The sequence below is a fragment of the Hypomesus transpacificus genome, chromosome 9 (genome assembly GCF_021917145.1).
Source record: "Hypomesus transpacificus isolate Combined female chromosome 9, fHypTra1, whole genome shotgun sequence".
NCBI lineage: Eukaryota > Metazoa > Chordata > Actinopteri > Osmeriformes > Osmeridae > Hypomesus > Hypomesus transpacificus.
The window spans coordinates 9,676,981-9,703,597 of record NC_061068.1 but is presented as its reverse complement, the minus strand read 5'-3'; the positions used below and the strand labels follow the sequence as shown (position 1 = coordinate 9,703,597).

The following is a 26,617-nucleotide window of genomic DNA, read 5'->3' as shown; positions in this document are numbered from 1 at the left end:
GTTCCTTTTATGACTATTTATTTACTGTAGAATGACCATGCCACCTGCTGTACATTTATTTCAATTACATTGGTTTTATGGAGGAGAACAAATGCAATTTTTAAGTCTACCACCAGGCGGCAGTCGATGTCGAATTTTGTCTGCAGGCAAAGATGGCGGTGCGGAAGAAAGACGGCGGCCCGAATGTAAAATATTTCGAAGCGTCTGATACCGTTTCACAGTTCGACAATGTCCGCGTGTGGTTGGGCAAGAACTATAAAAAGGTACTGCTTGTTCTTTTGAATATGTATGTAATAAACGTATTATTTTCATCATAAAATGTAGAAGGTAATCTTTTCGGCAAAATGAGTGACAAAGAGAGAGAGGGAGGGTGTGAGATGGGTTGCAGAATGTCCAGCTGTTAATCCTCACATTAAGAGCCTGATACAAAAGGATGCTGAGGAAACATTCTGAAAAGGGGCCGGCACATGAATGATTTGCCCGGGACATGTTGAAAGTGCATGTTTTACCCAACTGTGGTGACGGAAATAATGGCCGCAACTGCGGGGTTTTGTCAAAGGCAAAAATGAGCCAGCTAACGGTGAATTTGCATTGCCACTCTGGCCAGCGCATCGCAAGCGCAAGTGCCCAAATCCAGATGTTGAGCTTATTTGACTGGCGCGTTTTGTCTGCTTCACTGCTGCGCTCCCACACACAATATTGAACTCACTGTTCTTTTTGGCAATGGCATATTCGTTTTAAGCTCTCACGTTATGGCCCCCGGTACCCCTCTCATATTTAGCTACATTGTTTCGCCAAACACCAGTCTTTTGTCTCAGATAAAACCTACGTTTTGATTTACAATTAAACGACCTCTGAGCTATGGTGTTTACTATCATTTAAAATGCTCCAGGGATAAGATAAACAAAGGTAGGAAAACGACATTCCTTTGAGCCATAGCTACATATAGAACATGGTTTTCTTTTATTTATGTTCTTCGTCTTCACTCTTTGCAATGATTTTGTCTTCATTCAGTGGGCCATGTAATTGGAGTATAAAAATCATCTCACTTGCTCTGTTCTGTACATTGCTCTTGAAGTCCTCTCTGTCCCCCACTGTCCCTCAGTACATCCAGGCAGAGCCCCCCACCAACAAGTCCCTCTCCAGCCTGGTGGTCCAGCTGCTGCAGTTTCAGGAGGAGGTGTTTGGGAAGCACGTCAGCAACCCACCTCTTACCAAGCTGCCGGTACACCACACACCTTTCATACAATATGCGGGATACTGCATGTATGCCTGTTGTACTATGCCTGTGGCTCTTAATGGGGATATCTCTTCATCTGTATTGATCTACATCTTTACATCGACCATGTTCTCTCCCTCTGTGTCTACAGATGAAGAGCTTTCTGGACTTCAAGTCTGGCGGGGCCCTGTGCCACATCCTGGCTGCAGCCTACAAGTTCAAGAGCGACCAGGGCTGGTAAGAGTTTCATTTCCTTCAGTCTGCTGCTCATAAACAGACTTCATTGTGTTCACACTCACTTTCTACTAACACTCTCATTATTATGAACTGTATGAGGATTTACTGAATATTGCATGGCTGTGTAAAACATGTGCTGAAACGCTGGAGGTTCTGTGAGAGGTGTGACTCCAGTCTGACCTCCTGGTAGGCGCAGGTTTGACTTCCAGAATCCCTCGCGGATGGACCGTAACGTGGAGATGTTTATGACCATCGAGAAGTCCCTTGTTCAGGTCAGTCTGGCATTTATTTGATCATGCAGCATCGCCCAACATCATTTACTATCGTCATTATATCACCCCTCATTGATGTCAATACCCTGGTCTTTCTCTCTCCACTGTGCCCTCGCAGAACAACTGTCTGAGTCGACCGGTCATCTCTCTGAGCTCAGACATTGAGCCCAAGCTGTTGGGAAAGCTGAAAGACATCATCAAGCGGCACCAGGTAGCTCTGAAACCTCACCTTGTACTTAGCTAATGGTTTCAATGCTTACTGTGACTGGGTTCAGGTGAATTGTCTTGAATGAGGTCAAACAGGCCACGTGCTATTGTCAGTACTGTGCTAAGATGTGATGGTTGTGTGTTGCAGGGCTCAGTGACTGAGGACAAGGCTTCCAGTTCTCATGTGGTGGTGCCTATCCCTACCAGCCTGGAGGAGGGTAAGCCTGACACCAGCAGACACACCCTGAGGTTGGGTCAAGAATGTCTCTCCTGCTTTGATATGGCGTTATGTTTAGCAGTAACATCGAGGCAATTGAGCTGACGGTTCTCTCCTCCCGGTTTCAGAGGAGTGGGTTCGCCCTGTGATGAAGAGAGACAAGCAGATGCTTCTACATTGGGGCTACTCTCCTGACAGGTAGGCCCTTCTCTCATAGTCATGAGAGCCTTCTCTAGACCTTACAGTAAGCTGCCATACACAAAGCTGTTTCTGGCCTCATATTCTGACAACAGCCACTAATGTTATCGGTCACCTGGCCGCACTCTTCTCCCATTGGTCAGCTATGACACGTGGATCTCAGCCAGTGAGGTAGAGGCAGCTGTAGAGGACCCACCTACCCTAGAGAAGCCCAGGAAGGTGAGAACAACACTCTCCATCTCCCCCTCTCTCTCTTGCTCTACCCTTCTCTCTCTCTTGCTTTCCCCTCTCTCTCTCTCTCTCTCTCTCTCTCTCTCTCTCTCTCTCTCTCTCTCTCTCTCTCTCTCTCTCTCTCTCTCTCTCTCTCTCGCTCTCCCCTCTCTCTCTCTTGCTCAACCCCTCTCTCTCATTCTTATTCTCTCTCTTGCACTCCCCCCCCCCCCCCCCCCTCTCTCTCTCTCTCTCTCTCTCTCTCTCACTCTCTCATTCTTTCTCTTTTGCTCTCCCTCTCTCATACTTTGATCTCTGTCTTACTCTATCTAACACTCTCTCGAACGCATTCTGGGGTTGAAGGTCCCCGTCCTTTCTTTACTGCTCACGGTCTCCTGTGTGTCCTCCAGGTGCACGCTAAGTGGATCCTAGACCTGGACCAGTACAACGAGTGGATGAATGAGGAGGACTACGAGGTGGGGGAGGGAGGGCCCAAGAGGAAGAGGATCTCAGCCAAGACCCTGACGGATGAGGTGACCACCCCGGATGAGAGGCGGGACAAGAAGCCTGGCAGCGCCAAGAAGAGGAAGCGCTCGCCCTCGCCCTCGCCAACCCCCCCGCCCCAGGAGAGCAAGAAGAAGAACACCAAGAAAGGGTGTGTGTGTGTGTGTGTTTCAACACCTGATTGCTGCAGTAGATCGCTGAAGCACGTTTTAAGAGCACAGCATGTGTCGTAGGAGATTTTCCGATCATGCGTGTGTAACTGTGGGGGGGGTTGGGGTTTGTGTTGACAGGCCAGCAGCTCCGTACACCAAGTCTAAACGTGGCCAGAGGGAGGAGGAGCAGGAGGACCTGACCAAGGACCTGGATGAACCCTCACCCGTGCCAGCTGTGGAGGAAGTCAACCTACCCAAGACGGGTATGTACACACACTCACACACACACATACACATACAATGTCTCATCCTGGGGCCAGGATTAGTGTTGTGTGGCTCATAATCTCTCTCTCTCTCTCTCTCTCTCTCTCTCCCCCCCCCCTCTCTCTCTCTCTCTCTCTCTCTCTCTCTCCAGCCAACACTAAGAAAGACTCTGAATCAACTCCAGTGAAGGGAGGCACCATGACAGACCTGGGTGAGTCGCTGCCTGGATCTCTTCTGACGGGATTCCTATTAGAGCACACTGGTATATTTAGACTGTGTAGTATCACCCCTGCTTGTTGTTTTCTCTACTTTGTTTTTCTGTCAAAGCTGTAAGATGTTTTCTGACACCTTTCAAACACGTTGTGACATGGCATGTTTATTGTGTTGTTTTCTCAACCCTTCATGTCCTGTTATCGCTGAGCAGACGAACAGGAGGATGAGTCTATGGAAACAGCAGGAAAGGTAACTCTGGAGGGATAGTTTCTCGCTGTAGCCAAGGCAACGAGTTGTAGTAGATGTGTGACTCTGTGTGTGTGTGTGTGTGTGTGACCAGGAGGAGGAGGAGGGCTCCCCCAGTGTGAAGGGGGAGCCAGTGAAAGGATCTGACCTCCATGAGGACAACGTGACAGAGCAGACACATCACATTATCATCCCCAGCTACGCTGCCTGGTTTGACTACAACAGGTACACACACAACACACTACACATCACACGGCAACAGGTACACACAACACAACATACTACAGCAGTTACACAGAAACACCGCAACAGATATACACACAAAATTCTGAGGAATATATTGCTGTAAGTGTATCTTCAATAACTTTAAAAGTACGTTTTTTGTAGACATCTAATAATTGTCTGCTTTGCTGTTTTGCCCCAGTGTTCATGCTATTGAGCGCAGAGCCCTTCCAGAGTTCTTTAATGGCAAGAACAAGTCCAAAACCCCTGAGATGTGAGTATGAAACTGAGGTCGAATCCTGCTGCCAATCTTACTTTGGCAACCAAACTGAACAGCAATATGATACCTAACTTCAAACTTGTTGTCTCTCTACCTATTTCTCCGTCTCCTTCTCCTTACAGTTACTTGGCCTACAGGAACTTCATGATTGACACCTACAGGCTGAACCCTCAAGAGTACCTCACCTCCACTGCCTGTCGCAGGAACCTGGCAGGAGACGTGTGTGCCATCATGAGGTCTGCAGGAGCACTGAGCAGTCATGAGATTGTCTTCAATCTCGGTTTTCCATCTTTGTTTTCAAAACTGTACTTTTGGGGAATGTTTCAGAAAAGTGTCTAAGCACAAATGTAACTCATGGCTTAGTATGACATCCTCAGTTTAGAAAGTAATTGACTTGGTTACAGCTATCTAAGTTTGCTTGTCCCGTCCATGCGATTGGCTCAACTTTTCTCTCGCTTCTTCCTCCTCTTCCTGCTCAAGGGTCCATGCCTTCCTGGAGCAGTGGGGGCTGATAAACTACCAGGTGGACTCAGAGAGCCGACCCACCCCCATGGGCCCCCCACCGACCTCCCACTTCCACGTCCTGGCAGACACCCCCTCCAGCCTAGTGCCCCTGCAGCCCAAGGCCTCCCAGGTACACACACACACACAGACACACACACAGACAAACACACACACAACACATACTGGTGAAGCACATGCTGACCCTGGCCTTTCTCCCCATCCCCAGACCCCGGCTGCCCAGCAGATGCTGTCCTTCCCAGACAAAGTGAAGGATAAGCCAGCTGACCTGCAGAACTTTGGCCTCAGGACAGACATGTACAACAAGAAAACTGGTCCTGCCAAGGTATTTATCAGAGAGGGCAGGACTGAAAACATCAAAGTCCTCTCATTTGAACTCAATATGAGATGGGTCGTGTGCTCCAGTTAAGTGGTGTTGTTGGGTGTTGTTGTTTGCAGAGCAAGAGTGCAGCCAGCTCCATGAGAGAGTGGACCGAGCAGGAGACTCTGCTACTGCTGGAAGGACTGGAAATGTACAAGGATGACTGGAACAAGGTGTCGGAGCACGTGGGCTCGCGTACCCAGGATGAGTGTATCCTCCACTTCCTGCGGCTGCCCATCGAGGACCCCTACCTGGAGGACAGCTCCTCATCTCTAGGCCCTCTGGCCTACCAGCCTGTGCCCTTCAGCCAGGCAGGCAACCCCGTCATGAGTACGGTGGCCTTCCTGGCATCAGTCGTCGATCCACGTGTGGCCTCAGCTGCTGCCAAGTCAGCTTTGGGTGAGGCCAACCGCCTAACTAGCTGACTTTCCACAAAGCTGATTAACTAACTTACTGCCCAGTACAGAAGAGAGAGGTCTGGTACCACCTCATTATAACAGTTCCTGACTCTCTTTTTCTCTCTAACCATGCCTTGATTTCTTCATCCCTCTCTCCCTCTCAGAGGAGTTCTCTCGTATGAAGGAGGAGGTTCCTGCAGCGCTGGTGGAGGCCCATGTGCGCAGGGTGGAGGAGGCGGCGAGGGCCAGCGGCAGACAGGACCCCCTCTACGGCCTGGAGGGCAGCGGTATCGCTGGGACCAGCCTGGAGGAGGGAGACAAACCTGGTAGGACCAACTGGGAGAGAGGCGGGGGATGTAGGAGAGAGAGGAAGTAACACAAGAATGAGAGAATTTGTCCTGAAGACAGCGAGAAACGGTGTCAAAGAGAGAGTGAGAATGTGTTTTATGACTACAGTTGTGGGTTTGTCTACTGACTTGTTTGTCCTCTCACTGTCCAGAAGAAAGCAGCGAGGAGATCAAGAGTGACGGCCAGTCAAACGAGGAGAAAAGGGAAGCCAAGGTATGGCTCCTGTTGGTGTAGTCTGTGTGTCGTACATGTTTCCTGTATGCATTCTATTAACGCATCGATGATTAACATACTATTACATTCACAGCAGGACAGCAAGGATGGAGCACAGGAAGAGGAGGAGAAGCAAGGAGAGAACGGAAAGAAGGAGGAGGAAAAAGGCAGAGAGACAGAAGGAGAGAGAGAGAGTGAGAAAACAGACCAAGAGATGGGTATGTATTTCAGTGCGGCTGTATTTAAACATGGCTCTGGCAAATTAAAACAGTTTGGTCTGTATCAGGTACGCTCACTTATCTCCCCTTAGGCGATGGAGAGAAGGAGAAGGAAGGTAAGGAGGGCTCAGAGGATGGTCAGAGGGAAGTAGAGAGCGAGGGAGAAAGGAAGGCAAAGGTTGAGCGCGACATGGGAGAGGGGAACCTGTCTACGGCTGCTGCCTCAGCACTGGCTGCTGCTGCTGTCAAAGCTAAGGTACTGCCCTGCTCACACTCCACACCACTTAGTACCTACAGAGGTGCATGGACCAATAATAGATATGGCCTAGAGGTACTATCTCTGTAACCCCATCTCCTCTCTCTTTTTGTCCACTCTCTCTCCAGCACCTGGCAGCGGTGGAGGAGAGGAAGATCAAGTCCCTGGTGGCTCTGCTGGTGGAGACCCAGATGAAGAAGCTGGAGATCAAGCTGAGGCACTTTGAGGAGCTGGAGACCATCATGGACCGTGAGAGGGAGGCTGTGAGTCAGGAGCAGGATGAGAGATGGAGCTAAAGGAAGACTTAGGCCGAATCCCAATACTCCCCCTTACCCCTTCCCCTTACCCCTTCCCCTTAGTTTTGCGCGTTCCCGTGAGAGCTAGTGGTGTCCCAATACTCTTTTGGAGCTAGGGGAAGGGCTAAGACTAAAGGGTATACACCCCTTAAAACCAAGTAACATCGGGAGCTTGAAACCTAGGGCTATGTGAAAACTGCGCGACCGGTAACAATGGCGACCAGATCATCCAGAGAGTAGATGTATTATTTTCGGCTTATTCAATTGATAAAGAAATTAAGACAGTCTTGTTTTGTGTTATATACAGTCATGAACATATATATTTGCAACCATTTTCCTAATTGAAATGTTTCTAAAAATCGCTAGTTTGGTACGCTAATGTTACAGTTCTGAATCGCACAACAGTCCCGCATTTCTTTGACTACCATGTCTACAGTTCTAAGTAAACTCCATTAGCAGCGAATTTCGTTTAATATCAGTGCATAACACTACTTGCTTTGGAGATATCGATACGTGCTAGACAACGTACCTGTAACCAAGTGGCGTCCCATTTCCTAGGGCTATGTAGCCCTTACCCCTTACTTTCGAGGGCCAAGGGGAAGGGGTAAATTAAGGGGAAGGGGTAAGGGGAAGGGGTAAGGGGGAGTATTGGGATTCGGCCTTAGCCTACCTCTGAGCATATTCAATGTGTAACCTTTGTGTGTGTGTGTGTGTGTGTGTGTGTGTGTGTGTGTGTGTGTGTGTGTGTGTGTGTGTGTGTGTGTGTAGTTGGAGTACCAGAGGCAGCAGCTGCTGGCTGACCGTCAGTCCTTCCACATGGAGCAGCTGAAGTATGCCGAGATGCGGGCACGCCAGCAGCACTTTCAGCAGATCCAGCACCAGCAGCACAACCAGACCGGGGGTCCCCACCCTGCCCAGGCCTCCGCTGCCCCAGCACCACAGAGCCTGACGCCCAACCAGCCGGCCTCCAGCACCTCTGCACCCCAGAAGGCTCCGAGCCCTGCACCCCCTTCCTCCATGGGCGGACCCTCCTCCACTCAGCCTGCCGAGCCCCAGCCGCCCCCTGGACCTCACATCTCTCCCCCTGGTCACTCAGCCCAAACCCCTGCAGCACACCCCAGTACCAACCCCACTCCAGCACTCCATGGTGAGTCAGTTTCTCGTTCATTGCTAAATCTAAATGTGAACATACTGAAATACATACTGAAATACAGTGTAGTACAAGTTCAAATATTTGTGTTTCTTGCTTGTATGTGAAAATCAAACATAATTACCCTTTTTGAACCTCTGTCCAACCCAGAGCCTAGCACCCCTCTGACTGGTGAGACACTCCACTCCTCAACCCCTGTTCCCCCGATGCAGTGAAGAAAAAAAAGGGTGAGAAAGAGGGATGGAGGGAAAGGGTCCTGGCAAACTGAATGACATTGACCACTTTGTACCTATAAATCCTGTCTGTATTATCTCAAATGAAGGATCAAAAACGAAGGGAACACAACAAACATTGTTAAATGTTAAATATTTCAACTGGACAATTGACACAAGAAAGAAAAAACATTTCATATTTTTTTGTTGGAAAATGATCCCTTCAAATTTACTTGACAAGAAATTGCCAGTGAAGAACTTTATCCATTTTCTTAACAAACGGTCCCCTGGCGTGAAACATCTTGACCAGTTCGTTTTTCAACCCAGAATCATGTAAATACCCCTCACAAGGCTATGAGAAAAGTGTAAGCAACTCATCTTGTGAAGTCCTTTGACCATAGTGCATTCATTTCCTGTTTACAACTGTTTTGAAGTTACATGTTCACAAATGCCCCTGTGGTCTCCAGGGCTTCCCAAGTACTGTAGATGCATAGAAAAAAACTATTTTGCACTTTGAAGTTTTGTTTCCCTGTCATGTCTGATGGCATGATGCATTAATTCATTTGACCTGAAGCACTTGCCATTCATTTTTATCTTCATTGGTACACATTTTCATACTATTCCCTCAAAACATGAAACTGTCAATTGCTAACTGATAATATTCCCAGATGCATTAGATCATTGGTCTTTTTGAACAGTATGCATATACGAGTTTGGTCCATGATCAGATGTGTCCAAATCTTTGTCACAGATATCAAGAACATATGACAATATAACATTGTCGGCTTGGAACTCCTAGCTTCCCTGTAATCTTTGTCGTTTTAGCTTGTAAGACTATGTACTGTAAACTGGATCTTCTGCTACAATGCTCTAATGATATTTCACTTGAGATAGAACAGCTAACATTTTAACAGTTTCTCCGAAGACTGTACTTAGTACTGACTGACTTAGTAAACCACTTGAAAGTATTGATTTCTGGTATCCTCAGTGTCCTAAAAAACAATTTTTTAAATATAAATCCTTGAAGGAGCTCCTTTTTCACATCTGAAGCACTTTCTGAAGCAGTTTCTTATCATTGGCCTAGATTTCACAATGGGAGAAAATTGAATCTGTATGCATATGTTTACAGTCAGTCATAATGTAAGCTAGTGTCTGAGTCATACTCTTGTGAAGATTGTGCTCTCACTCGAAAGATGACTGAAATATGATGTCTGGAGGAATCCAATTGGCACTTCATTGATTTTAGATTTTTTTTTTTTTTTTTTTTTTTTCATAATTTTGTTAAACATATTTTAGACTAAATTGTTTTTTATAATCATGATGAAATCAATTTCTCTCCAAGGAAATCATTAGATTTTTATAGTTTGTGTATCTCCTTAAACAGATCCAGCTCACACAAAGATGTGGCTTTGTGAAGGAATTGATTTAAAATATAAAAAGATAAAAAATATTTTAAAAAGTTAACCAGAAGGGACCTCACACATACAGAGGTGTATTCTGTCCTAAGTATCTGTAACAATATACTCTTTATGTATTCTGTTTTTATATTATTTTGACTGTCAACTTTTCCATCTTGTTTATTCAAAACTGTCCTAAGCATTAACGCTGTATATTATTATTACCTTTGTAACCTCTATTCCCTCCTATCATCATCATCATGTGTGTGGACTTGATAAGTCACTATAAACTGTCAGTCAGTGTGAGTTGTGACTGAGCTGCGTGTGTGTGTGAGTGTGTGTTTGTGTGTGTGTGTGTGTGTGTGTGTGTGTGTATGTAAATGCATGCAATGAAGAAATGTGACCTTGGCATCTTTTAGTTTAATCTTACCTGTGCCATATGTTTTAGGATTTTTAACAAACATTGATGACGTCTTGTAATAGCTACTTTTTCTCATACACTATCACACAAACACACACGTACACCACACCCCACAAACATACAACAGTGTCATACTATAATCAGATCATTAAACTTGTGTCCAGATAGCCAGTATTAGAACCCCTCACTACAGTTACAGAAACCATGAATGAACTGCTTTGGTCTCCGTGCTATTACAGTGTGTGGATTTTGTGATATGAAACAAGTGTGTCTGTTGAGTTTCTGTTCTTGTTTGTTTCTCATTATTGCTGGAGATGCAAAGATTGCATTGATTATTCAGTAGAAATAAACATTTCCTCAGTAAAAAGAACTAGTGTTGAAAGTTACTCAGAAGTTTATATTGGATGTTTTACGAACAAAACAGTTGGGTAACAAATACATGATGATGAAATTAGGCTTTTGTGTTTATGATTTGACTGGTTCAACTCTACATGCACCAGCAGATGGCACGGTAGTGTGGTTTTCTAACCAAGCTTCTACTAGACATCAACTTCCACGTCCAGAACTTAACATAAACTGTGTTTCAGTTTACAGTTGCAGACGCTCCAAGCTACCATTGCATAACATATCTAGATGGTAGACAATGGAAACTGTCAAACCATAACCCTATAAAGGCGACTTCCTCGCTTACCTGCACCACCATATACGGTCATGCAGCTAGTGTCTCTCACATCGTGCCTTACTGGGACGCTGCCTTGATTAGAAGAACATTCAAAGCCATACAGGTCCACCGCAATATTTACATCTTCAGGGGATAGTTTCTATTTGTGGATACAAAACGAGAAGCCAAGATTGTAGACACACACCTTATGTCACTTGGTAGGAAAGGATACTAAGTCTGATCTAACTGTTGTAACATTCTAGCCAAATGTCCTCCTTTGTATTGCACTGACCTGACGCCATACACGGTCTGCACTCGAGATAATGCTAAATCTGTCCCCCATAACGCGTCATTAGATACTCTGTTGATAGGTGCACACACTCATATACTGGACCACTGATGTACAATATGAACTCTTTATTCAAGTGAAAAGCTTTCCAAAAGCAATACTTTACATCACCTCTTATGGAAAGGATACAAACAAATACAACTTTTCAGAAACTGGGATTTTTATTTAATACCGTTTGATACAACATATACATGAGACAGCACAGCATCTACCATTTCATGATTGGTTGGCCATGTTAAACATTACAGTTGGTCTTTTAGCCAATGAACATGCATCTCCTCTGTATAAAAACACAGCTATTGGGTGACGAGGTGGACACTGGGTATACAGTGAGAGGAAGGTATGGGAAAATCAAGGGAATGTTATTGCCGATTCTGTCCACAAGCCTGGCATGATGGCATGCGCTACTGTGGTTGGATGGTGTTTACATGTGAAATGAATGGGGCTCTTCAACTCAGACACAGAAAAGGCACTTCTGAAATCAAATAAAAATGAAAAGGAAACACAGGTTACAACTGCGTAGGGGGCTGGAAGGACACAGGTGGGTGTAAGACAGACTTATATAATAAAAGTTTTTCTTTTGTTTTCTTTTATTCAAATGTAGCTGGTTGTGTGTTCTCTTGAAATCTTCAACCACTCATCACCATCCGGACGAGTTCTGTGAGCGAGAGAGAAGAGGAGAGAAGAGGAGGAAGAAGAAAAGACAGTCAGTTCCTGGCTTGTTTCAGTCTGAAAGGGAAACATGGGGAACAAACTCCACCTCCAGCATCGGCCAGTTTCCTCATCCTTTTTAAAAGCCTCACATGTTCTACATTATTGTCATTGTATTCTAAATACAATATAGTACTGACTCCTCCAAAGAGGGTCAGGGCTCAGTGGGTGCCTTGCTCCCACTGTATCCTGGGTGGTTCTGTCTGGCCCGTCATGTTAGCTCTGCTGTGCTGGAGCTGGCTGCTGTCTCCCCACAGACACTCCAGGTAGCAGTAAGTCAGAAGACAGAATCTGCATTAAAAAGGGGTCAGCGTTAACAGGCTAGGGATGAGAGGAAGAAAGGAGTGAGAGAAGCGGAGGATGAGAAGAAAAGCTCTCTCTCTCTCTCTCTTAGCCAACCAGCCAACAGCCAAGGATTTGTCCAGGCCTCAGGACCTGGAATGTGTTAGGATTAGCAACCCTCCTTATTTGGGATGATCTACCAGAAGGGGCGGGGGGGGGGGGGATGGGCCAAGGGGAAGAGCGCAGGAGAGGGAAGGCTCAACTTTAGAGAGAGGGAAGAAAACAACAAAATGGTCAAATGCATCTACAGTTCTATAGCAGCAGCTTCATCAAGGAGAGAATATGGGAGGCAACGGAAATGCCAGCCAAGGAAAACAAGCAGCTCTCTGTAATTCTGCATGAGAAGTACAATACTATACTGAATTGAACAGGACAGCAGGGCAATGCTGAAGAATCAAAAACAAAACACAGTGCCAAAAAAAAGGCACCATCCAGTACACCTCTTCACTGCCCTGCTCTGCTCTTCTGAAACCAGGTTGATTCTCTGTGGGATCAGAGGAGCAACCTACAAAGCTAACTCATGCAGACGTTACATGCAGGCTACAGCCATGAAATGGCAGGAACTGCAAGAAGGGGACATGATCTGCAGGAGAAAAGTGAAGTGTCAAACCATTCCAAACCACTCCACCATAGGAACCCAGCACTGTCAACCGCATCACTGCATAAAGAGGCTTCATTACATTCATGTGCTTACTGGTCATATTTGCTCTGTTTAAAATGTGAGGGTCAAGTTAGACAAATGAGATTGTGCTTCAGTAATAATTAGTGTTTTTTGAGCAAGATAGACTATACTGAAAAAAACTTTTTTTGCATAGGCTTTACATTGCAAGTTCAGGCAGGAGCGTCTTGTGCAGGGACAAGTTTCAGAGAGGCTCTCCTGTTAGGTGGACAGTTAGGGAGGCTTTAGTGGCTCTGCTCATACCCGTGCTCAACCGGACATGATGTGGCGGACAAAGGCTGTGGGACAGTAACAGGGAATTGTTGAGGGGACAACACAAGTGAAATGTGGACTCAACAATGCACACAGGACAACAGGTTATACACCAATATGTACCGCTTAGGTTATGAGGTTACAGGCCGTGTATGTTCTTTGTATGGTTATTCATATTTACTAATAGAGGATAAAAGTTATTACGAGAGCATTTAGATAGTGGTGTGGATGCACCAGTAGGGCCGGGAAATGAAAACGTATTTAATGTATTTTTTTTAAATATCTAAGAGCTAAACCAGAGCTGACAGGCTACAACAACTTGAGCCAAAACCGTTAAAAGGCGTACTCTGTTTTAAATAAAAAAGATTACATGAAACACGCCTAAAATGCTGAGTCTGGATTTCCCAAGAAAGGAAGTTATGTGTGGGTGAATCTGTCTAGATTCTAAAGATATCTTATCTTATTTGTATTTACTGAACTATCCTCTGAAACGTCAGCTTGTGTTGTCCACTCGTACTGCTGCTGCTTTACCTTCATAGTTGATGCAGCCGTTGGCATCTTCATGTCCTGCTAAAAGAGTCTCCACCTCCTCCTCTGTCATCTTTTCTCCTGCAATCAACACACAAAACAGGTTTAAGTATGTCAATGAGATTTATAGAAAACATAACAATGAACCGTCAACAATCTGTAATAGAGCCTATTATTTCATACAGACCTCCAGAATGGAGTGACAAACATATGAAAGGCAGCATACTCTCCCCCTGACTGCGCCCTCTGACAGTCAATATGCAAACAAAAGGAGGTCTGAATAAGCCTTTTGAGGAACTCATGCGCTTGTAATAACTGATTATCAAAGACACTGGGGACTTTTGGTCCCAGACTAAGGTGTGTTCAGATAAGGGGTTTGTGCTAGGCTACATCATCTGAAGAACGTGGATCAGATAAAAAATATTGAAGGGAAAACATTGGTGATGGACAAATGTAGCAAATACAGAAAACAAATTAATGTACCAAATAATGTACTCGACACGCGATCAGGTGTAAATAACAAGGTGCAATGTTACGTGAACTTTAGTCGCAACTTTTGCGGCGACGAGCAAGAAAAGAATTGCCTTGTATTTCTGAAAACAGTTTTTTCTCATGCGTCCGTTTTTCGGGAATATATACCCTAATTATATATATTTTGTCATACTTTTAGGGCGGCGGGAGGTAGTTTAGGGGGGACATCCACCCCTCCAAAACAATGGTCGGGGAAACACTGCAAAGAATCTTGCTAACAGTTCATAAGCGTTGACATATCTCGGCCCTTACCCAGTGTAGTAAGAACATGGCGCAATTCAGCGCCCATCACTGTGCCGTTGCCCTCCTTGTCGAAAACACGTAGACCCTCCACAAAGTCTTCAAAGGAGCCCTGGTCCTTGTTTTTCGCAATAGCCTGGAGCATCGGCAGGAACTGCTCAAAGTCCAGCATCTTGTGGTTCATCTCTATAGACAGGGTGACAAAGACAATCAATAACATTTCTCTGACTTTCGGTTCAAATATTCTCTAACTAACTGCAAAACATAATTATCCAATAAACAATTTGATCAAATTTAAAAAGGGCATAAACCATCTGGTGCAAATCCTTAGTTATGTTGAAATATTCCAGTAATACTAGTTTCACTTGATCAAGGCATGTTAAAAGCCCATACATCAGACCAGTGCAACCTTTGTTGGTGTAATTAGCATATGTAAGGTTTGCATTGGACTTGTTTGGGGAGTGGACCAAGATAATGATGTTTCTCACTATTACGACAGCCATGCTTCCACAAGCACCCTTTAAAAAGGATTGTTCTACTGTTCATCAGTGACACTACATTGTTGAAATTCAACAAACTGCACAGAATTTGAACTTAATGTCCTCTTATCTGTACCCAGCATGATTATAAAAGGATGAGCGTGACACCTCACAACTTCAGTTAGCAATGTACCCAGAAGCCACTAGCACTTTGACTACTAAGCCAATAGAGAGAAGCATGGATAACACCTAAATGTTCAGTCATGCACAACAATCTACTGGTGTCCTTTTTGATTCAGCAGAGATGACAGTTATTCCACCAGGAGCCAGTAGCAAGACTGACCATCTGACTTGGGGTTTCCCAAGACCTTGAGCACCTCTGCGTTGACAGGATTCTGTCCCAGGGCTCGCATGACGTCCCCACACTGGCTGTAGCTGATCTTCCCATCCCCTGTCCTGTCAAACAGCAGGAAGGCTTCTTTGAACTCTGAAGGGGAGATGGACAGTGTTGTATTTAAGCATATAAGTTTGTTTATATTCATTTGATGGGGGGACACAAACCAGCATTCAAAGGATGAGTGTGAGAAAACATAAAGAAACCATAACTGAAATCAAGTATAATCTTCCACATTTCAGCCTACTAGTAGATATTCTAATGTGTATTTTCTCGTCTTCTGCTATTTGCTAGGTAGTTAGTTTGTCTGAATGTCTCAAAGCGACTTCTAAAAGAATGGTATCTGGCATCAGGGTCATTTCCCCGGGCCATTGTTTTGGTTCTAGCCTCCCCACGCTGGAATGCTACGCATCCAGAGATGGCCGGTCTGAAACTACTGCAAGCGTCTCATTTATCCATATAAGGCATTGGTTGAAAGCAAACGCTAAGCCGTGGAATCTGTCAACTATCTTCTTTAAACAAACGCCAGCGAAGGAAATCTACTACCGTGTTACAAAACTTACAAAAGACTGCTCAGAGAATGGAAGCAATTACAATACAAATCCTCATCAATACTAATGCTTCGCTAACTTGCAGCAGGTTTTATTTTAGAACTAGCAATGTAGCCAGTCACGGAAATGTTTGGGCCACGCCTTCAAACCGTGGCTAAAACGCAGTCATTTCCTATCACATTATATTCATCAGTCGTACACACCCTTCAAAGATTACGAAATATATTGCCTTAATTCTGCATTTGTTATCTGCAACATTTCCGGGACCGAAATTTACTCGTGTAACTAAATTGTTGCCCATCATTCTACAGTACCTGCTGACACTAAATAGTCGATTTAACCTTCATACCAAATATAGTCATGAACCTATAGTTACCCGTATTTCAGACCTTAACCTTCTGATCATGACTCAACACATCAAGATGCTAGTTAACTGCATAACAAAACGTTACCCATTCTACCATCATAAATGCACGAGCATCCTTAAAGTTTAGCTACCACTGCAAACAATATAAGTGCAAAAACACGCATTAGTAATAATACATTCCTTTTCGACTAGATAAATGACACTACATTGCATTCAATAGCATTTTTATCACACCGTGTTGCTAGAAGCTTTTCAAACTGTTGTTAGCTAGTGCTAGCTGTTGAAGGATCAATGGACAGCTAGATTACGATTTAAGGCTCGAGTCCATCCGTGAAATTCATGCATGATTATTTAGTCTACAGTTGCCACACACAAAACCTGGTTAATCTCAAACTGCCTACCTGGACAGCTCCACATCTATCAACGAGTTTGCAGGGATTTAAGAGTCAGTACCCCACAGTATGACAAACGGGACAAAAAGGTAAGAGAAACAGATGAGCTATTCCAAATCGCAGTCACTGGAAAGCAAGCTAGCGAGCTAGCTAGCCTATAGCTTCTCGAGATGTCAGCAATCAAACTCTTCACCCAGATCATTTTAAACATTACTCACCGATAATTTGGTCTTCTGAGAAGTCAGACTGATCAGGAAAAACAAGAGACAGAACGGAAAAACAAGAGACAGAACAGAAACACGGTTGGCTAATGGAATTAAAAGTGGCTAGCTTGCTAGCTAACGTTAGTAGACTCCACAGTACAGTACTAGATGATGAGATTAGCGAGCACTATGGCTACTAGTACTGTAATCTCAGACTTCGTTCTTTACTTAAACATTTTAAAATAAAACACTGATATAAATCTTCTATACATTGTTTTGCTGGCGCTATATGTATAGATCACATTATACACCTTAACAAAGCGAAGGAATTTACCATGTCTGCGTTCAGTATGGGACGATCCGCGGGCGGAGGTCTGTGAAATTGGGACTACTGGTAGCGGACGTTGAAAAGAGGCACAGCCTTCATGACATCATCATTCAATGTTTATCCATCGCAATGTATTGGCCAATCACATCTCTGTGATACTAGCGGTAAAATATACAAATACATACAGTATAATAGAGAAAAGGAAACATTAAATGCATAGTACATTTCAAAAACCACATGATAAAGGTTGAATTATGTTTATTGTGAAAAGCTGTATAGCAGTGGCTTGTGACCTGAAAATGTGTACAAACGTGGCTAAAAGTTGAAATTGCAAAAGAGGCAAAGGAGCAACACACAGATGACTTACAATTTATTTTATTTACTTTTGACGATGATGCAATCCATCAAACAACGTGTTATATACTAAGAATTATGACTTATACAGATTCAATTTAAACAGGTTTGTTTGACACTGGACAGTGCCTTTGCACCTAAGCCAAATCAATAACAAATAAACAAAAATAACAAAACATTATTAACAATTCTGAGGTTCCTTTCACTCAACCCCTTTAGTGTCTGCTTCACCACGCTGAAAGCGAACAAAGTCCAACACTCGGGCCCCCTGCTCCCTCAGGTATTGGGCCACAGTCCGACTTGGGTCAGGGAGGAAGGTTTGAGGGAGCAGCCGTGTCTCTGACTCACCACAAGGAAGGTCATCCATGTTCCCCAGGGATACTGGGGACTCCCCCACCACATGCTGGCCCAGCAAGCGGCCCAGGGTTTCTTGTGCCCCATCCTTGCCCCCGTGAAACACCACCAGGGCGCCGTAGCGCCCCATAGCCATGTCAGTCTGACTGGCCACGCCTCCATGTATGTATGACCCGATATGCCAGTCAGCAGGCACACCTACCGCCACTGCACGTCTAACTGACATGTTCTCTCCTAGTCGACCTGTGATAGAAGAGGAAATTCACATAGAGAATAAATGCTAAAAAGCATGATTGAAACAGGGAATAGGAGTAATTCAACATATATTTAGAACATTCTTGAGGTCTGTGTTGCTGGTTTCTATGTATAACTTACTGACCTATTGTAAGAGCAAGCTGATCAGCTAGCAAAGCTCCTTCACCCACATTCAGTTTGGAGAGCTGATCGGCTGCCAGCACACTCTAAAACACAGACAAAATATGAATATTAAAAAAAACAAGACACATGATACAGATAGACAGTAATAATGCCAAGTGTTGTCAGAGCATGTACCTTGACATAGCCAGTCTGGCCCTGGTTCTTACTGCGGTGGTGAGCCATAGTAGCAAAAGCTACATCCTTCACAAGCTGCTGGAATTTTTCATTACGGGCAACAAAGTCTGTCTCACAATTCACCTAAAAGAACAGACGTACATGGAGATACATAATATTTCAAACATACCGTCAATATTTGAGTGGTGCAATGACATTCTAAAGTAACTTCACAGTTAGTAGTCACTGTACCAACCTCCACCATAACTGCAGCCTTGTCTCCTACAAAAAGGCCGATCAGACCCTCCTTGGCTTGCCGACCCTCCAGTTTGCTGGCCTTGCTCCAGCCCTCCTTCTGGGCTTGTTCATGTAGCCAGCTCTCTGCCTAAGATTAGAATAAAACTACATATTACATGTAAAACGAACAATATTTTTGTCATTTTAGTTTCATAAGGTACAAGGCCTCAAAAAAAAGACTCACAAAGACACACAATCATACATGCTCTCCAAGTCAGGCATCCTTAGTATGAGTATAGTGGAAAATAGATGATTTACTTGTTTCATGTCATTATCAAATTTATCTAGGGCTTTCTTGCAGTTGATGAAGGTGTAGCCGGTACTTTTCCGTAGTTTAATCAGAAGGGCTTTCTCAGCAGCTGAAAGGAGGCTTCCCGTGTGTATTGACTGCACATACTGCGTGAGACAGACCTGTGGTAGACAAAACCAGAGTGGTATGAGCAGTATGAAGAGAACGTAAACTAACTTGCCCTGTGACCTCTGATGCCGACCAACAGAATATTTTACAATACAGTGATCGTTTAACTTTGTGTTGGCTACAAGCTCATCCTTTACCTTCACACCACACCCCAACCGGGTCATGGCACACGATTGAATACAAAACAGTGCTACACTATTTTGGTAATGGTATTACAAATAGGTTACATTTAGCTTCAGTTTAGACCATAACATGAGAGCAGCTCATCACCGCTTTAATGACAATCTGAGGTAGTGTACACGCTCCTCTACCACATCTTTCTTACCTTTGAGAGTTCTGTTCTGATCGATCTGACCACGTATTTTAATGCCATACCTGGATTCTGTTATGGCAAATTACAAAATCTTCCCAAACGAGAACTGAATGTCATTGAACTAGTCCACGCCGTGTACGGCTACATTGACCAGACAAATATTGCGAGACGCTACATCCTTGACGGAAAACGAGAACAAAATCTGAACAAAACTATAGCGCCCTCTATTGTATGGGAATAAGTAGACGGGGCAACGACGCATGGTTCCGACCTCAAAATATGATTTGTTAACCCTTTCTGGTTGTAGATCTCAATGTCAGAGCCAATGAAAAATAGTTAGTATTAGTAACGTGTTTATTTATTTATCAAACTATGTCGACTAATTTCTATATTACATATACATTTATTTATATAGCAGCCACATTGATTTATTTCCGGGTTAATTTCATAGCCATATAAGTATATTTAGTAATTTAGTTAATTCATGAGTTTTATTTTCTTTTTAGGAGTTTAACGACTGCGCCTTGTAAAATATTTTGAGCTTTCACTATCTTCAGCAAACATTTCACTTTTACATTTTTGACATGTTGCACATAATGCTAAATAAAGCTTTGTCTTTCCACACACCGTTAAACACGTTACCCATTCTTATTGACAAACTGTGTGAAACACAACAGGTGCATGCAAACAAACAATTTGGGACACCGTTGCCTTGGACGTTGCACGTGGAAAATGTTAAATGTTAGTGAATCATCACTGACAACGTTTTTATTTAACACTGTCAAAAGTGTAACATGTTATGGTAAAAGTATGTTTCATGAATTAGTTGATTACTTGTTAATTTATTTGTTACTTTAAATAAACAGCAACATTCCAAATGTTAATTTCTACGTTACACAAAAACCAGACAATTTTTTTATTTTATATCTGTTGCTCCACTAATGAGTGTTCAACATGTAGGCCTACAACAGGTGCACAGTTTCTCTTGCATGTGGTCGTGATAAACTGTATTTCTGCTTAACAATATTATTACAAACATTAATAATTTCCTTTTTTTCTATTTTCAAATGAAATGTTCACACTCAAATAAATTAATCACTTGTAATCTTTTGCATGATTCAATTGTAATTGATGCATTAAAATCTCAAAACAGACAGTGAAACAAAATGTTCACAAATGAAAAATTCCATGCTGGAACAGGTGTGTGGAGTGTGTTCAAACTGGGTATAGCATGAATATTACTTTCTGTCTTAAAAAATCGTCATACCTGCGGCCATTGGTTGGTACGTGGACAATAGGGTGGAGCTTTTGTGACTGTTGGAATGAGCAGACAGAGTGAACTAGGTATATAACCAGAAAATGTATTTAGTGTCACTGGAAATAGTTTCCAGGTCTTTGCTGGGCTGAAATGAAGATCCTTCTTGTGCTCACTCTGGGTGTGACCCTGTTCTCTCAGGGGTACTGTAGTAAGTTTGGGTCAGCCTGACTTGATCTCATATTATTAGACAGCTTGCCTGTCAAACAGTAGTTGATGTATATGACTTATTGTCATTTAAACGTTCATAGTCCTTTTACTCTCTTATGTGTTTTCCCCTAGACACTCTAGATTCCTGTGAGGGACGTTGTGGTTACGGAACAGACCCTGGCTTCACCTGTCAATGTAACTCAGCCTGTGAGCGCTTCAAAGACTGTTGCTACGACTACACCAGCGTCTGCAAGGGTAAGGCGACAGTATTTCAATTCTTACAAACGTGTTATTTTATTGAAGTGACTGTGATGCTGTTTTACAATCTTCATGTACATACAGTTATTATTCAGTTCTCCTGTGTGTTTCTCTCTATGTATTCCATATCAATATTGATGTTTATTTATGCTATTCATTTCTTCAGGTAGTGCTGCATCCTGCGCTGGTCGCTGTGGGGAATCCTACAACTCTCAGAACAAATGCCACTGCAACTCCAAGTGTAGCCAGCACAACAACTGCTGCAGCGATTATGGAGATCTCTGTGGGGGTGAGAGAGATCACGTGCTGCTTCTCGTGTACCTATCTCCCAATATCATCAGTTTGAGTTTGCCTTTCATCCAACACCTGGTGAAATGATCATTGTGAAATCATAATGAACTACCAGTATAAACTAGTTCTTTCTTCTTCATAATTTGTTAAAATGCTGTTTGTAAATTATTATTTATAATGTTTCTGAAAACCTAGGACGGTGCATTGTAGGGCCAGCAGATGTCACTGGTATGCAATGAACGGTCCTGACAGACTAGTAGTCATCCGTTTATAGTCAACTATAAACTAGTGAATAGTGAATAATTACTTGCATTGCTTTTCTACACCAGCACTAGGTCCATAAACGGCTTATGATGCTTATGTAACTAAAACTTGTCAATCGTCAATCACAACAGTTACTGCCACAGCTGATTCATTGTATTTTACTTACCCTGTTAGGCATAACTTCTGATCATAATATGAATCCCTTTTTTATTTACTTACAATATACCCTAAACATGTCAGGTGCTCCTCCTCCTCCGACAACTGATATCAGTGATGCTGACATCAGGGCTATCTCTGAGGTTCTATATGCTCTGGACTCCAACAAGGCCACTGCCTCTGAGTTGACCATCGACCCCCAGGCCCTAGTGCCTAACTCCCAGACCAGCTCCAAGAATGATTTGTCCCCTCGCCGGTGAGTCATCCCATTTGGCTGATAACCCTCTTTCTAGCCCTTATATGTGTGTCTAAACTGGTGGTGTAGTCCCTCTCTAACGGTACATACAAGATTTATTTCATTTCCTTCTTTCCCAGTATCCCTCTTCCTCTCCCCTATCTCCCTCTCCTTTTCCTTAAAACTCTCAAATTCGGTATGTTTCTTATTTTTCTGACATATTTCCCAGATTGTTTACCTTCCTGGATGAGCAAGCTCTATTTTCCAAGCCTACCTATGCTTCCTTCGTCGCCCTGATGGACAACTACCGGAGAGTTACAGGCCAGGCGGAAGACTTCACCCCCCAGCAGCTGGCTGAGCAGGACACTTTCCTGAGGGAGTCCATGTCTAACACTGAGCTGGGCCGTGAGCTCTTTGCCTTCCTCTTTACCAAGGGTATGCATAGAAGAAGATAGCGTTCCATTCCAAAACATAGACACTTCTAGAAATGTTTAGCATCGTAAAACATCGTATTCATGGTTTTCAGATATGCCATAGCTTACCTTATGAGTAGATATGTTATGAGCAACATCACTATACCTGTTTGTCTGTTTTTCAGTGAAACTGCTGACCTTACCACTGTTGCTTTTCAGGCCGCTATTCCTCTGAGGACGAGTTTCTTTACGACTTAAAGATGATGTGGTTTGGTCTGTACTCCCGGTATAACAAGAAGATGGACTCAAGTGGATTTGAGCACATCTTTGCAGGTCTGTTTGATGGTTTTGTATTGGTTTGCGTAAGTCTGTGTGAGTGTGTGTGCATGTGTGCATGTACGTGTGAATAAAAACGTATCTTTGTCACTGCAGGAGAGATCAAGGGTGGAAAGGTGTCTGGCTTCCACAACTGGATCCAGTTCTACCTCCTGGAGAAACAGGGTCTTCTGAACTACTACAGCCACAGTTTCAATGGACCTGTAAGCACACCCCTTAACATTCCACCACTTAGTGTTCAATTGATACATTCATAATGTATTTTTCTGTAATACCATGTGATGACACTGTATTGGATTGTCTTCAGCTGTTGAAAAAATAATGTAATTTACTAGTGCTGTCAAACGATTAAAATATTTAATCGCGATTAATCGCATTAATGTCATAGTTAACTCGCGATTAATCACAATTAATCGCACATTTCTATGTCTATCTATTCTAAATGTCCCTTGATTTCTTTTTGTCCCATTCTTTTTTTCAAATTTTAATGCTCTTATCAACATGGAAAAGTGGTTCGGATTGCTTCGTGCAAATATTTTTTGTTAATGAAAACAACATTGCAATCGCCTGGCTTTGACGAGGGGGCGGAGAATTTGCATCATCTGTGTGCTTGGCCATCAAGTGGTATTTCAGACTGGACGTGCTGCAATGATAGCTCATTTTACAACGACAAAACACACAGATCACTTTGGTCTTGTCAATGGAACCATTTGGCAACTTTTTAAAAGTAAACTTTCCATTCAGAATCTTATTGGCATCCATTTCGGCGTCTCGCGCTCGCCATCCACTCAAAACGTAAAGTTAACCTACTACCAGAGAATGTCTCATATCCGTAAACGGGCTCTGCTACTACGCTTTAGCCGGATCGCAAGCCAAACAAGTGTGTGGTAGTGATGTGTCGTTCGTGAACGATTCGTTCATTTTGAACGAATCCTTATAAGGACTCGGGAGTAACGAGTCCTCTCAACGAGTGATTCGTTCATTTCCCGACTAGGTCTTTCTACGAGTCTTTGGATCATTTTTCACGTGACCTGCATAGGCTCTGTAGCTAGAGGAAACGAACGATTCGTTCCTTTCCCGACTCGGTCTTTCTACGAGTCTTTGGATCATTTTTCACGTGACCTGCATAGGCTCTGTAGCTAGAGCAGGGGTGTCGAACTCCGGTCCTCGAGGGCCGCTGTCCTGCATGTTTTAGATGTTTCCCTGCTCCAACACACCTGATTCAATTAAAAGGGTTGTTATAACGACCATTCATTCGAATCAGGTGAGCTGGATCAGGGAAACATCTAAAACATGCAGGACAGCGGCCCTCGAGGACCGGAGCTCGACACCCCTGAGCTAGAGGAAACGAATGATTAGTTCCTTCCCCGACTCGGTCTTTCTACGAGTCTTTGGATCCTTTTTTTACGTGACCCGCATTGTATTTTTTAGTAGAGGAAACAGTTTCCTTATTCCCTTTCGCGTGGCCGCTGTTTTAGTAAGACGTGAATGAATGATATTCGCTCAAGTCATCATACTGACTGGTTTTGTTATTTTCACTTTACATTTACACTTACAGTTTAGTGCAGTGTAATTGTTTGACGTGATCATTAAATGCTAGTGTGATAATACATGACCAAATCATACAAACTCATGATACATTATTTTAATGCAGGAATTTATTTTGAAATAGTATTTGCTGGTGCACATGTCATGCACTAACCTACAGTGGACGTATAGGGGCTATACGTCCTTTGCACCCCCCCCCCCCTGAAATGAACAAATGACTCGAAAAAAGATTCGTTCATTTTACTGAACGAGATTCAAAGAACCGAATCAGTAAAAAGAACCGAACTTCCCATCACTAGTGTGTGGCGTGCCTGTTGTTTTGTTTCCGGTCTAGCTAGATCCGGTGTGGTGTTGTAGTTTTTCTACCTTCGGTAGTTGTTGCAACAGCATGTGAAAAAAAACTACAAAGTTTGCTAGGCCAAAAAGAGCGTTAATCGCGCGATAAAAAAATTGACGCCGTTAATTTGGGTTTGCGTTAACGCCGTTAATAACGCGTTAAACTGACAGCACTATAATTTACGTAAGAGAATATAAAATGGGACTGTCTGTTTCTCTCTCTCCCTGGTTCAGTGGGCGTCATTCCCTGATGTTCTCGGGATGCAGTTCATGTGGGACGGTTACTACAAGCAGGTTGGTTCTGCAATCATTGGCTGCAGTCCGGAGTTTGACTTGGCCATGTACAGTCTCTGCTACATCGCCCGCCCAGGAAAAAAGTCAGTACTCTAACACTACTTGTCACATGCTGCCCATACTGTCCCTGTAAATATGCTTTTAGATACATTTATGCAACTGCATGTATGCATTTTCTTCTTTGTCTATTTCCTGATGTGTGTTTGCTGTGGCCAGGTGCCGTTTGAGTCTGGGAGGGAAGCAGCTGGTGATCCAGACCTACACTTGGGACAACTCCTCCTACGGGAACGGGAAGAAGTACATCGGCTCAGCATTCCCTGCCACCCCTTGAAAACGTAACATTCAGAACAAATAAACAAGCGACAGGGCATTCAAACCCAAATGCCAATCATGCTCTCATCATAAACCCCAGTGTCTAATCATACCTACACCTGCAGAGAGCATGCCATCTCTGCCTGACCTATTGTAAGGGACTCAATCTTAACTGGAACATAGGTGGAAATGGAACTCAATTCCATAAAGCTAAATTATGGGCTAATGGGGGGGATGTAGGAATCAGTAAATTCAGTTAATCAATTAATAAGTTATTTGTTCATTTGTTAATTTAATAAATTAATATATTAATATACCACTAATGTCTTCAAATGTCATGACATTTTTCCAGTTTTCAATTTGTCCAGAGTTGAGTTCCTTCAATCAACTGATTAAAAACGGTTTCCACACCCATTTTTTTATAATGTTCAAAATGTGTATAAAAAAAACTAACGTTCCACAGCAAACAAAACCAAGATCCAAGCCAGTGGTTAGAACTCCCTCTCAGTATCAGAGTATGATGATCCTCTCCTCCCCAGGGCATGATCAAACTCTGCCCAATGGGGCTCAGAAATGTGTGCGTAGACACCCCTGAGAGCCTCAATTGTGATACTCCACTTCCAAGAGCATGTGTGTATCAGACACAATTGGCAACTGTTTTATCAAAAACAAAGCAAAAACTAAATGCGATTGTGGCCCCTTTCACTAACAAATGAAGAGAAACAAAAACACATTTAGTAGATTTTATTCTGCTTGACCTACTCTTAACAGTAGCCACTAGCTAAACCTGTTTCTATCAGCTGTCCATAAAACCCCAGCTGTGTGTGTGTGTGTGTGTGTGTGTGTGTGTGTGTGTGTGTATGTGTGTGTGTGTATGTGTGTGTGTGACCTTCCAGCTGGGATGGGGGTTGAGTTTACCCTTTCACTCATCCAGGGTGACTAACGGGATAAACTCTGGGTCTGACGATGGAACAGGGGGACACACTTGCACCCCTGTTTAAAGAGAGAATTAAAGGAGATGGATCTGCCTTAGATCCCATTATGTCTCAGTGTGTGTGCGTTTGTGCCATACAACACTATAGGATAGTCACTTCATACAAAAACCACCGCCTTTCAGAAATTTGGGCCTCACAAACTGACTGTTAGGCTCAGAGAAAAAATTCTTTACTTCACTTTTGTCAGACCATATTAAATTTTCTGGC

General features: G+C 43.5%; 4 protein-coding genes across 10 annotated transcripts; 2 read left to right on the top strand and 2 right to left on the bottom strand.

Annotated features, from left to right (window-relative positions):
- Positions 1-134: 134 nt before the first annotated feature.
- On the top strand, positions 135-10,603 carry smarcc2 (SWI/SNF related, matrix associated, actin dependent regulator of chromatin, subfamily c, member 2). 4 transcript variants are annotated; one of them, XM_047025718.1, is made up of 25 exons: positions 135-263; positions 1,106-1,225; positions 1,371-1,456; positions 1,653-1,728; positions 1,847-1,939; positions 2,084-2,153; positions 2,281-2,350; positions 2,494-2,569; positions 2,971-3,215; positions 3,355-3,479; positions 3,632-3,691; positions 3,905-3,942; positions 4,034-4,164; positions 4,364-4,435; positions 4,564-4,677; positions 4,922-5,075; positions 5,172-5,288; positions 5,402-5,723; positions 5,887-6,048; positions 6,222-6,283; positions 6,378-6,501; positions 6,594-6,757; positions 6,886-7,020; positions 7,822-8,200; positions 8,354-10,603. In XM_047025718.1, exons 1-25 carry the CDS (start codon positions 153-155, stop codon positions 8,416-8,418), a joined length of 3,171 nt encoding a protein of 1,056 aa, XP_046881674.1. In that variant the 5' UTR covers positions 135-152; the 3' UTR covers positions 8,419-10,603. The 4 variants fall into 4 exon arrangements, with proteins under 4 accessions (XP_046881674.1, XP_046881673.1, XP_046881672.1 ...); XM_047025717.1 differs by having other exon boundaries at positions 1,647-1,728; positions 6,225-6,283; XM_047025716.1 differs by having other exon boundaries at positions 1,647-1,728.
- A 782-nt stretch (positions 10,604-11,385) lies between these two features.
- On the bottom strand, positions 11,386-17,327 carry myl6 (myosin, light chain 6, alkali, smooth muscle and non-muscle). Its single transcript, XM_047025457.1, has 6 exons — positions 17,247-17,327; positions 16,928-16,955; positions 15,349-15,492; positions 14,539-14,712; positions 13,759-13,836; positions 11,386-11,901 (listed from the first exon to the last, which is right to left on the bottom strand). Exons 1-6 carry the CDS (start codon positions 17,247-17,249, stop codon positions 11,873-11,875), a joined length of 456 nt encoding a protein of 151 aa, XP_046881413.1. The 5' UTR covers positions 17,250-17,327; the 3' UTR covers positions 11,386-11,872.
- A 272-nt stretch (positions 17,328-17,599) lies between these two features.
- On the bottom strand, positions 17,600-19,711 carry tsfm (Ts translation elongation factor, mitochondrial). The gene is made up of 6 exons (XM_047026543.1): positions 19,520-19,711; positions 19,035-19,187; positions 18,736-18,864; positions 18,501-18,623; positions 18,328-18,409; positions 17,600-18,191 (listed from the first exon to the last, which is right to left on the bottom strand). The coding sequence occupies exons 1-6, from the start codon at positions 19,565-19,567 to the stop codon at positions 17,797-17,799; spliced, it is 930 nt and encodes a 309-aa protein (XP_046882499.1). The 5' UTR covers positions 19,568-19,711; the 3' UTR covers positions 17,600-17,796.
- Positions 19,712-20,871: 1,160 nt separating this feature from the next.
- endou (endonuclease, polyU-specific) lies at positions 20,872-26,394 on the top strand. Of its 4 annotated transcripts, none has more exons than XM_047026539.1 (10): positions 20,872-20,973; positions 21,105-21,227; positions 21,397-21,519; positions 22,026-22,197; positions 22,406-22,611; positions 22,809-22,922; positions 23,022-23,128; positions 25,044-25,190; positions 25,320-25,438; positions 26,312-26,393. In XM_047026539.1, the coding sequence occupies exons 1-10, from the start codon at positions 20,916-20,918 to the stop codon at positions 26,325-26,327; spliced, it is 1,185 nt and encodes a 394-aa protein (XP_046882495.1). In that variant the 5' UTR covers positions 20,872-20,915; the 3' UTR covers positions 26,328-26,393. The 4 variants fall into 4 exon arrangements, with proteins under 4 accessions (XP_046882495.1, XP_046882496.1, XP_046882498.1 ...); XM_047026540.1 differs by having other exon boundaries at positions 20,881-20,973; positions 21,397-21,522; positions 22,032-22,197; positions 26,312-26,394; XM_047026542.1 differs by having other exon boundaries at positions 20,906-20,973; positions 25,044-25,186; positions 26,312-26,394.
- Positions 26,395-26,617: the final 223 nt, after the last annotated feature.

What these genes read in the sequence shown, in the direction of transcription:
- smarcc2 (XM_047025715.1), top strand. Translation starts at nt 153, where the DNA reads ATGGCGGTGCGGAAGAAAGACGGCGGCCCGAATGTAAAATATTTCGAA. An exon ending in TGGGCAAGAACTATAAAAAG is followed by an intron (nt 264 to 1,105) that starts GTACTGCTTGTT and finishes ACTGTCCCTCAG; the next exon opens with TACATCCAGGCAGAGCCCCC. An exon ending in TCGAGAAGTCCCTTGTTCAG is followed by an intron (nt 1,729 to 1,846) that starts GTCAGTCTGGCA and finishes GTGCCCTCGCAG; the next exon opens with AACAACTGTCTGAGTCGACC.
- tsfm (XM_047026543.1), bottom strand. Translation starts at nt 19,567, where the DNA reads ATGGCATTAAAATACGTGGTCAGATCGATCAGAACAGAACTCTCAAAG. An exon ending in TCAGAACAGAACTCTCAAAG is followed by an intron (nt 19,188 to 19,519) that starts GTAAGAAAGATG and finishes TGTCTACCACAG; the next exon opens with GTCTGTCTCACGCAGTATGT. An exon ending in TCAGCTTGCTCTTACAATAG is followed by an intron (nt 18,192 to 18,327) that starts GTCAGTAAGTTA and finishes CTTCTATCACAG; the next exon opens with GTCGACTAGGAGAGAACATG.
- endou (XM_047026539.1), top strand. Translation starts at nt 20,916, where the DNA reads ATGAAGATCCTTCTTGTGCTCACTCTGGGTGTGACCCTGTTCTCTCAG. An exon ending in CTACACCAGCGTCTGCAAGG is followed by an intron (nt 21,228 to 21,396) that starts GTAAGGCGACAG and finishes TCATTTCTTCAG; the next exon opens with GTAGTGCTGCATCCTGCGCT. An exon ending in CCCGCCCAGGAAAAAAGTCA is followed by an intron (nt 25,191 to 25,319) that starts GTACTCTAACAC and finishes TGCTGTGGCCAG; the next exon opens with GTGCCGTTTGAGTCTGGGAG.
- myl6 (XM_047025457.1), bottom strand. An exon ending in GGGAAACCCCAAGTCAGATG is followed by an intron (nt 14,713 to 15,348) that starts GTCAGTCTTGCT and finishes CCCTGTCTATAG; the next exon opens with AGATGAACCACAAGATGCTG. An exon ending in CCATGTTCTTACTACACTGG is followed by an intron (nt 13,837 to 14,538) that starts GTAAGGGCCGAG and finishes TGTTGATTGCAG; the next exon opens with GAGAAAAGATGACAGAGGAG.